This window comes from Geospiza fortis, unplaced genomic scaffold (genome assembly GCF_000277835.1).
Source record: "Geospiza fortis unplaced genomic scaffold, GeoFor_1.0 scaffold289, whole genome shotgun sequence".
Taxonomy (NCBI): domain Eukaryota; kingdom Metazoa; phylum Chordata; class Aves; order Passeriformes; family Thraupidae; genus Geospiza; species Geospiza fortis.
The window spans coordinates 1,046,901-1,057,407 of NW_005054478.1; the positions used below are offsets into that span (position 1 = coordinate 1,046,901).

At 49.4% G+C, this 10,507-nt stretch overlaps 1 protein-coding gene across 1 annotated transcript in view; it reads left to right on the forward strand.

The window, feature by feature from the left end:
- Window positions 1-10,501, forward strand: part of CSMD2 (CUB and Sushi multiple domains 2) — a 225,955-nt gene extending 215,454 nt beyond the window's left edge. The window contains 10 exon segments of the mRNA XM_031063038.1: window positions 666-739; window positions 1,926-2,037; window positions 2,462-2,641; window positions 3,849-3,932; window positions 4,999-5,160; window positions 6,240-6,352; window positions 6,974-7,061; window positions 7,848-7,986; window positions 8,824-8,998; window positions 10,001-10,501. Coding sequence (XP_030918898.1) covers window positions 666-739; window positions 1,926-2,037; window positions 2,462-2,641; window positions 3,849-3,932; window positions 4,999-5,160; window positions 6,240-6,352; window positions 6,974-7,061; window positions 7,848-7,986; window positions 8,824-8,983 — 1,112 coding nt within the window. The 3' untranslated portion in view covers window positions 8,984-8,998; window positions 10,001-10,501.
- Window positions 10,502-10,507: the final 6 nt, after the last annotated feature.

Consider the following 10,507-nt stretch of genomic DNA (forward strand, 5'->3'; position numbering starts at 1 on the left):
TATAAATATGTAACAATATAATTATTATATAATAAATATATTTATCTATTAATATTAATATGTATTTATATTTATATATTAAATAAAATTATATCGTATCATATTATAAGAAAATGCTATACTAAAACTATGCTAAAGAAAGAGAAAGGAGACATCAGAAGGCTCGACAAGAATGAATAATAAAAACACATGACTTACTCAGAGAGTCTGACACAGCTGGGCTGTGATTGGCCATTCATTAAAAACAATTCACATCTTGGGATAAACAATCTCTGGGCCACATTCCATCCAGAGGAGCAAAGCATGGAGAAGCTGAAGCTTCCCAGCTTCCCAGGAGAAGGGATTTTTCATAAAATATCACGGTGACAGCGCTTGGAGCTTGGGATGGTCCCTGGGAGCAGAGGGCATGGTGTGGGTGTGGGCAAGGGCTGTCCTGATCCAAGGTGTGTGTTCCCAGTTTTTCACCTGAGGAATGAAGTGCCTGTGGTTGTTTCATTCTGCAGCAGGCAGGGATTTAAGGAACAAGAAGATCCATGTGTTTTCCTTGTCGCTGCGTGTTCCTTTGGAGCCAAATCCCGCTTGAGTTCCAGAGCTGCAGCAGCACCCGTGTGCCTGGAGGGCTCTGAGCCCTCCCATAAATCCCTTCCCTGTTTTGTTTTTAACAGATCCCAGCCTCACGACGTGTGCGGATCCCGGAGTGCCTCTTTTTGGGATGCAGAACAATTCCCAGGGATACCAGGTATGGCCGTGGGAGAGGGGTGTGCCACAAAGCCAGCCCTGCTCCATCCTTGGCCTGGATTCACGTGTCCTCCCATGGATTCCTGTGTTATTCCATGGATTCACATGTTCTCCCATGGATTCTTGTGTTATCCCATGGATCCACATGTTCTCCCATGGATTCCTGTGTTATCCCATGGATTCATGTGTTCTCCCATGGATTCCCGTGTTATCCCATGGATTATTGTGTTCTCCCATGGATTCACGTTTGCTCTCATGGATTATTCTGTTCTCCCATGGATTCATGTGTCATTCCATGAGTTAATGCCTCCGGTCATGGATTCACATGTTATCCTGTGGATTCACATGTCCTCTCACAGATTCATGTGTTATCCCATGGGATTCATATGTCCTCCCATGGATTCTTGTATCTTCCCATGGATTAGTGTCTCCTCCCATGAATTCCCATGTTATCCCATGAATTCACATGTTCTCCTGTGGATTCGTGTCTCCCCTCATGCATTAATGCCTCCCATGGATTCATGTGTCCTTCTTCCATGGATTTGTGCATCTTTCCATGGATTATTGTGTCCTCCCATGAGTTTGTGTCCCCTCTCATGGATTCTTGTGTTATCCCATGGAGTCACACGTCCTCCCATGTATTCATGTCCCATCCTATGGATTCATGTGTCCTTCCATGGATTCCTGTCTCCTCCTGGGAGCAGGACACCCCAGCGTGCTCCTTTAGCCCTCCGAGTGGGTTTGCACAGCATTAATTAGGCAGTGCGTTGTATCTGAAATTAATTACAGCGCTAATTAATGGTTGCTGCTATTCACATTAATTCCCATTAATTTTCAGGCCAAATCCTGCAGGTGCTTTTGCTAATCCCATCTCTGATCCAGCGGGAAATCATTGGAATGGGGACAAAAATCCCACAGCGACTCCCTTGGGGGCTTCATTCCCACCCATTCCCTGCTGGGACAGTGGATGCCAGAATGGATCCTTCCATTTTCCTGCTAATTAGTTACCTTCATCTTGGGGTTCAATTAATTAATTTTAGGTTTAATTAATTTGGAGACACCATGAGTGGGATTTTTGCTCAGCTGGGAGCGGAGCTGCTCCCGTGAGGGGTGAGGTGGTGACGAGGGGATGGAATGAAGGTCTGGGAATCCCTGGGAAGCTGAGTGTTTGTCTCCTGTTGGGACAGGTGGGAAGCATCCTGTTCTTCAGGTGCCAGAAGGGATATCTCCTGCAGGGCTCCACCACCAGGACCTGCCTGCCCAACCTGACCTGGAGCGGCGTCCAGCCCGACTGCGTCCGTGAGTCCTGGGAATGCCACAGGCAGCTGGGGCCCTCAGCCAGGCTCTGGAAAAGGAATCCTTGCGGGAGATGTGTTGGATTTTAGGGAGAATTGGGAATTGCAAGGCAGTTTTTAGTCTGCACCCACAGTTGGCACTCAGTTCTGGGCTCAGAGGTGCTTCAGCATCTTTTGGTTTTGTCTTTTTCCCTTAAAAATGGGGGTGGCCAATCCTGATTTTCGGCTCATCAGCTGGAGCCTGGTTCAACTTTAGCCAGGAAGAGAAACCCAGCATGGGAAGCTCTTCCAACTGGGAAAAATCCCTGTGAGCTGTGGTGTAGAAACTCTTCCAGGAGGGTTCCCCTGTTGCTGTCACGGTGTCACTTCTCACCCTCCCCACGCCCACCTCGTTGGTTTCTCTCACCTGTTCTCCCTGTCCCCTCCAGCCCACCACTGCAAGCAGCCCGAGACCCCATCCCATGCCAACGTGGGTGCCCTGGACCTGCCCTCCCTGGGCTACACCTTGATCTACTCCTGCCAGAGCGGCTTCTACCTCACCGGGGGCTCCGAGCACCGCACCTGCAAAGCCGATGGCAGCTGGACAGGGAAACCCCCCATCTGCCTGGGTGAGGGGCTGGCAGCACCAGCTGGGCTCTGAGACCCTCCCCGGGCTCTCAGGTTGTGGAGATCCTGGGCCTTGAGGTCCTTCAGAGGTGGTTTTCAACCTGCAGATAAACCCGAGATTCAGTTTTGGTGTCAGAACTGCAAGGAAGAAGGGGGAGGTGTTTTCAGCCGTGATTTTGTTCCCTTAAAATTTGTGGGATGGCCCAGCCTGATTTGCACTTGGTGGGAGGGTTTCCATCATTGGTGTCCACAGCAGAATCCCAGAACTTGGTTGGAAAAGGCTTCTGAGGTCATCAAGTCCAACCTGTGACCCAACACTCAGGTGCCACCTCCAAAGAGCCACCTGGCGATCTTCTGGGGAGTTTTTGGGTCTAGAAGCAACTGCACAGGACAAAAATCGTTTCTCCCCCCCACATTTTACCTGCCACAGAGTCTTGGGTGAGGAACATGTTCTGATCCACGGAAATGGAGCCCTGTGGCTCTCCTGGAGCAGGGTCAGTCACTCTGGACACTTGGGATTGGAGCAGAGGAAAAGGCAGCACAGGCTGGGGACAGTGGCTGAAAGGCACAGAGGGACCTGAGGGTGCTGAGGGACAGCACTGGACGTGAGCCGGGTGTGCCCGTGTGGTGTGGCACCTGGCTGGATCAGGGATGGACCAGCAGGAGCAGGGAAGGGATTGTCCCCTGTCCTGGGCACTGGTGAGGGACACCCCGAGCGCTGTGTCCCATTTGGGACACGGAGGGGCTGGAGAGTGTCCAGGGAAAGGAACAGAGCTGGGAAACTCCTGCTGGAGCTGAGGGGGCTCAGCCTGGAGCAAAGGAGGCTCAGGAGGGACCTTGTGGCTCTGCACAGCTCCTGCCAGGAGGGGACAGCCCCAGGTTGGGCTCTGCTCCCAGGGAACAGGGACAGGAGGAGAGGGAACAGCCTCAGGCTGGGCCGGGGCAGTTTGGGGTTGGATTTTAGGGAAAACTTCTGCACAGAAATGGTGGTCAGGCCTTAGCAGGGGCTGCCCAGAGAGGTTTGCAGCTCCCAAAGAAAGCCTGGACGTGGCACTCAGAGCTCTGGGCCGGGTGACAAGCTGGGCATCGGGCACAGCTTGCGCTCTGTGACCTCGGAGGGCTTTTCCAGCCTCGGGAGCTCTGGGGTGGGCAGTGCCACAATGCAATACAACACAATGCTGACCAGCTGTGCTTTGTGCCCCGTCGCAGCCGATGTCCGGCCCAGCGGGAGGCCCGTGGGCACCGCGCGGGAGCCGCCGCCCGCCAGATCCACCCTCCTGAACCCCTTCCTCGGTGTGAAAAATGCCAGTCGCTTGCTTTTAACATTTTAAGAGTTTAATAGTAGTAAAATGGTTATGAAAATAGTAATATAATTAGAGGGATAATGATTTGGAGAATTTGGATTAGGCAATATGAGACAATAGAAACAAAGAGTTATGGGCGTCCGGGTACCCGAAAAAGGACCCATGTTAACAGAGGATTAACCCTTAAAAGCAATAACCTGTTGCATAGTCATACACCTCATACACGATGCATAAATTCCATTCAAACACCGGATTCTGTCTGGTCAGTGTCAGCTTCTTCCTCTGAATCCTGAGAGCACCTTTGAGATGGGAAGAAGTTAATTTCTTCTGATAAGAGAGCAATAAATTCTTTTTCTCTGAAATATTTAGGTGTCCTGTGGCTGCTATTCCCTTCTTTAAAAAAAGTATCCTACATAGCACAGTTTCTATTTTAACAATTTTTATAACCTAAAACTATATTTAACACACTACTTAAGAGAATTAATGCAGCATCACTTTCCAACACAACACATATAACATTTATTTTAATATTTGCAAAAAACCAATCATAAAATACGTGCATTTTTCACACTCTGGAAGCTGCCACATGCCCCATCCTATTCCCTGGAGAGCAAACAGGATCCTTACAGGAGCTGGACATCAACACCCACTGCCCTCCCCACCAGGATTTTGCACATTTATCCTTTTTTATTTGAAGTTTTCCTAATAAGTTTATTTCCTGAAGTTTATTTAAACTTTTCCTAATAAATTATTTTGGGGGTTGGTTTGTTTTTAAAACTTTCCTTGTGTTTTTGGTCACAACAGCCAACTTAAAGTCAGTGTTTTTGGCTTTATTCCCCATGGTGATGGCACAGAGCGGGTGGGATTGAAGATACTTAAAATACAAAATATTTTTGAAATATTAAATTTTTAAAACAATCTAATTATTGTCAGTGAATTCAAAGACAGAAATCCTGCTCTGTTTTGTTTTTTTTCTTTTCCCTGAAAAAATGGAAACGCTGCCGGGTTTTTGTTTTTGGTTTTTTTTTTCACATCTCCCACTGCTGTAATTCCAGTGCCTGCGGATGTGTTTGCAAGGAATTCCCTGTGGAAAGGCTCCTACGAGTACATGGGGAAGAAGCAGCCAGCCATGCTCTCTGTCACCAGCTTTGACCCTGCCACCAGCAAGGTCAACGCCACCTTGATCGACCACAGCGGGGTGGAGCTCCAGGTGTCGGGTGAGGGACGCGAAAATGTGGCCTTTGGGAGGGGGTGGCATTGGCACTGCCAGGGCAGGGACTGTCCCTGTGCTGGGACATTGTGGTAAAAGCCAATTCTGGATTGGATAGGTCATGTTTTATAGGATTGTCAGAAGGTACTGTGTCAAATCTTACTGGTGGACAACACATTCACACTTAATTTATGGGTCAGTGCGTGGTATTTGCATATCTGTCAAACTTCTGTATTTTTAGTGAGTTTATATTTTTTTTCTACTGATTCTCATGAGACAGATCTTATTGTTTATACTGGTGCACTTATTTTTCACTCTAGGAACAGATTTTTGTGTTAATGAATCTTTCATACCAAGATTGTTTTCTCATGGGAACTTGCAGCTATTAATTTAGGCCTGATTTTATGAAGCCTGTCTTTTATAATTTCTCTTCCTGTCTGCGACACTGGGACACCTCTAGGGCTGTGTCCAGTTCTGGTCACTCATGGCCAGAGAGACATTGAGGGGCTGGAGTGTGTCCAGAGAAGGGAAGGGAGTTGGAAAAGGGTTTGGAGAACTCCTGATGGGGCTCAGGGGGCTCCCCACAACTCCGTGACAGGACACAGGTCAGGCTGTGCTTCCAGGATGAAACAGCCTCAATCTGTGCCAGGTTGGATATTAGGGACTGTTTCTGCATGGAAAGACCTTGGAACTGCCCAGGGAGGTTTGGAGTGCCCATCCCTGGAGGTGTCCAAGGTAGGACTTGGAGCTTTTGGGCAAAAAACATGAAATTATGTGAGCTGGACTTTGATGATCCTTGAGGGTCCCTTCCAGCTCCTGATTCCGTGAGTGCTCCATGTCCCTGCCCTCCTGGAGCACCAGGCTCTTCCTGATCCAGCAGCAGAACCTGAATATTAATTAAATATTGAGTCGAGTCCTTTCCCATGTGGAAAATACCTTCAATATCCTGGGCTGTGTTTCCCAGTGCATTCCACCACCAGGGCTGGTGTCCACTCAAATCCTGACGTGGTTTCTCTGCCCTCCCACTCAGTTATTTCCAACCAGAGTGACCCAGACCTGACAAAATCCCTTTTTTTTTTTTCCCAGGGATTTACAAGAAGGAAGACGTGCACCTGCTGCTCCAGGTGTACCAGATCATGGGGCCACTGGAGATCTTTGCCAACAAGTTCAGGAATGACAAATGGGCTCTGGATGGACACGTGAGTGAACAAAATCCACCCTCCCTTGGCTGTCCCAGCCTGGATTTCCCTTCCCTGGAGCTGAGGGATGATTCCCAGAGCTGGGAGGGGACATGTGGCACTTCCCCAGCAGGTGACAGCTCCTCCTGCAGCTGGGGTTTTATTGGTTTTATTGTCCTGGGGTTTGGAATCCGTCATCTCCCAGATAATGGTGGAGGAGAAACCAACGGGATTCGTTCCCTGTGGATGTTTTCTATCTGCTCAACATCTTGCTGGAAAAGCTGATTTTCCCTACTGGAGCCAACTCCTCACCCTCTGCCTGTGTCTGGGGCTTTCCCAAGCCCTTTAGGGATCCAATGGAGCTTGGAAAAAATGTGGATCCAACCGACCCATGGCCACTTTTTCCATCTCCCTCTGGAATCAGCAATGTCCTCTCCGGTTTATCACAAAAAATATTTTTCTTTAGCTTCCCTTCCTTCGAGAATGGAGAATTTTCAGCTGTCGGGCGGTGAAACTCCTTCAAAAATGCCAGGATTTTCTGGGGAATTGCATCAAATTAATGCACTTGGGAGGGGCTGGGATGAGCTGGGTGTTAAATCCTGGGAAAAGTTGGATAAATCCATTGATTTCCACTCTCCACAGGTCTCGTCGGAGTCCTCGAGTGGCACCTTCGTGTACCAGGGCTTTGTGCGTGGCAAAGGCTTCGGGCAGTTTGGCCTCCAGAGACTTGGTAAAATTCCTGGGATTTGCACTTTTCCCCTCGATTCCAGCAGCTCCGTTTTGGCCTGGTGGGGGTTTCCAGGCAGGGAATGTTTCTCCAACCCCTGGCTTGAATTTTCCGCGCTTTCCGAGTTCTGCTGAGCTTGGTGTGAGGTTTGTGGGAGACGAACAGCACAAAACAAACAGCATGAGGATAAAATTTATCATTTGGGAACAAAAGGAGGGATAACCAGGCTGCTGTCCAAAGCAGGGAGAGTTTGGAAGCACAAACAACACTTGGACTTTTTTGGTTTTTTTCCCAAATTCCCAGATCCCTGCCAAGCCCAAATCCTGTTCCCACCACAGCAAGTGTCTCCATCAGAAATCACAGGGGCTCTTGGGAGCTTAAACCACCCAAAGTTTAAGCTCCTAAATACCTCTTAAAGCATGGTTTGAGCTCTTTAATCCCTCAGGATTGCTGGAATCTCGTCACCTTTATGGATGCTCGTTATTGCAGCATTTCAGAGTCTCCTTAAAGCCCAACTTCATGCATCCAAGTTGGACCTTTTTGGCAAAATAAATCGATTTATATCTCTCTTTAATTGCAGATGTAAATAAATTATGAGACCTAAGTTGGGCTGGATCTCCATCCTTGCACATCCATTTTTAAATTCCATTTTCCAGCACCACGTCACTCATTTTGCTGCTGGTGCCACCTGTGCTTTGAGCCAAGCCCTTTTCCCCCGGCAGGGGTTTGGAAATGTGGGAAATGTGAGAGGAAAATGTGGGAAATGTGTTCCTTTCCGCTGTGTTCCAGACATCAGCATGATGGAAAATGATCCTGAATCCATAGGCCACCACTTTGCATCCAACAGCAGCTCCGTGGCAGCCGCCATCCTTGTGCCTTTCATCGCCCTGATTATTGCAGGGTTTGTGCTTTATCTCTACAAACACAGGTGGGTTTGGGGCAAGAATCCCAAAAGGTTAAAGAAATTTAGGGTTTTGAGAGGAATATCAGTGAGCTGGGCTTAAAATCCCCCTTTTAGGGCTGGTTTAATTCAGGAGGTGGTGCAAAACCAGAGGATTTGGGAGGTTATTGCAGAGTTTGTGCTTTATCTCTGCAAACATGGGTTTGGGGCAAAAATACCAAAAGGTTAAAAGAAATTTAGGGTTTTGAGAGGAATATCAGTGAGCTGGGCTTAAAATCCCCCTTTTAGGGCTGGTTTAATTCAGGAGGTGGGAAAATAAAGGACAAGGGTTTGGGAGAGGAGAGCAAAGAGGGTTTTTCTGGCCATTAATGGGATTTGTGGCCACATTTAGGAGGATAAAAAGCAAATTCCCCCCCCCTCCCCATGGCTTTGAATGTGGTGTAAATTCAGTTTTGCTCCTGATCAATGCTGCAAACCCCTGGGTGGATTTTCTTGCCCCATCCCCACGGGTTTCCCCCGTCAGTGCCCTCCCTCAGGGCTGTCACCCTGTCATCTTGATTTTTTAAGATTTTCTAAGCCTTCTGATGTTTACATTCTTGTACCAAACTTTCTCACACACTTTCTGTAAATAACTTTTTGTTTTGCATTCTTTTCTGGAGGAGGAGAAACTGGCTGGGCTGTTGGTTTGTCCAGTGTCATTGGAGAGGTGGCGCTGTCACCCTCCAACCCGCTGTCGCTTTTGGAAACCTACACATTTTAGAGTCAGAAGATAAACTTCCCTTTTTTTCCACCTTGAAAACAGCGTTGTGTGTCCCGTGCCCTGCAGTGACATCACCTGTGTGGGTTTTGTCCCCCATGCCACAGGAGGAGACCCAAAGTCCCGTTCAACGGCTACGCCGGCCACGAGAACACCAACGTGAGGGGCACCTTTGAGAACCCCATGTACGACAGGAACCTGCAGCCCTCAGACATCATGGCAGGCGAGGCCGAGTTCACAGTGAGCACGGTGTGCACGGCCGTATAGCGCCGTCCCTGCGCGGTGAGTGGGACACGGCCGCCCCACGGCCACCGGCGCGCCCTCGGGGCTGCGGGGGTGTGTGGGGAGCTGGAAGGGTTTGGGGTCTTAGAGTGTGTGGGGAGCTGGAAGGGTTTGGGGTCATAGAGTGTGTGGGGAGCTGGAAGGGTTTGGGGTCATGGAGTGTGTGGGGAGTTAAAAGGGTTTGGGGTCATGGAGTGTGTGGGGAGGTGGAAGGGTTCTCTTGGGATCATGGAATGCACAGAGTTGGAAGGGTTTTCATGGGATCATGGAGTTCAGGGAGTTGGAAGGGTTCTCTTGGGATCATGAAGTGCAGGGAGTTGGAAGGGTTTGAGATCATGGAATGCATGGAGTTGGAAGGGTTCTCTTGGGATCATGGAGTGCAGGGGGTTAGAAGGGTTTTCTTGGGATCATGAAGTGTGGGGAGTTAAAAGGGTTTGGGATCCTGGAGTGTGGGGAGTTGGATCATGGAGTACAGGGAGTTTGAAGGGTTTGGGATCATGGAATGAGAGGAGTTGGAAGGGTTTGGGATCATGGAATGCATGGAGTTGGAAGGGTTCTCTTGGGATCATGAAGTGTGGGGAGTTAAAAGGGTTTGGGATCCTGGAGTGTGGGGAGTTGGATCATGGAGTACAGGGAGTTTGAAGGGTTTGGGATCATGGAATGAGAGGAGTTGGAAGGGTTTGGGATCATGGAATGCATGGAGTTGGAAGGGTTCTCTTGGGATCATGAAGTGTGGGGAGTTAAAAGGGTTTGGGATCCTGGAGTGTGGGGAGTTGGATCATGGAGTACAGGGAGTTTGAAGGGTTTGGGATCATGGAATGAGAGGAGTTGGAAGGGTTTGGGATCATGGAATGCATAGAGTTGGAAGTACAGGGAGTTGGAAGGGTTCTCATGGGAACATGGAACGCAGGCAGTATTCCATCTGGAATGCTCCAATTTTAGGACACCAAAGCCCCTTCCCCAGAATTCCCACTTGCCGTGACCAACCCCTTGCTTCCCCAGATTCCCGTGGCCGGTGTCCAGTGTGGATGACTGTCCCACCTCACCATCCATCCATCCATCCCCTCCCCACCTCCCTGCTCCCCCCCCCGCCGAGGCCGTGGGGAAGCTGCTGCACCTCCCTGGAATTCCCGAGGGGCTGCTGGATCCACCTCCAACCTCCATCCTGCTGGATCTCCAAGCCAAAGGTTCTGCTCCGGCCCCGCTCCCAGAGCTCGGGAAGGCCTGGTGGTGGGAAGGCTTTCCCCAGCTGCTCCTGGAAGGAGCTTCCCAAACTTTGGGAAGAGCTTGGGCGACAAAGAGGTTGTGCACAAGGTGCTGGATTCTGTGGGAAACACCTGGATGAGACAGGATGAGGATTTGTGTGTCTGGGTTTGGGTTTCTGGGTTATTTTTTTGGTTGGATTTCCTACCCCAGGGCTTGAGCAGAGGAAGGGTTTTCAAAGGGGAGCTTTCCAAACCTTGGGAAGCTTTTCCCCTCTTCCCTGTGTTTGGTTTTCCTTTGGGCATT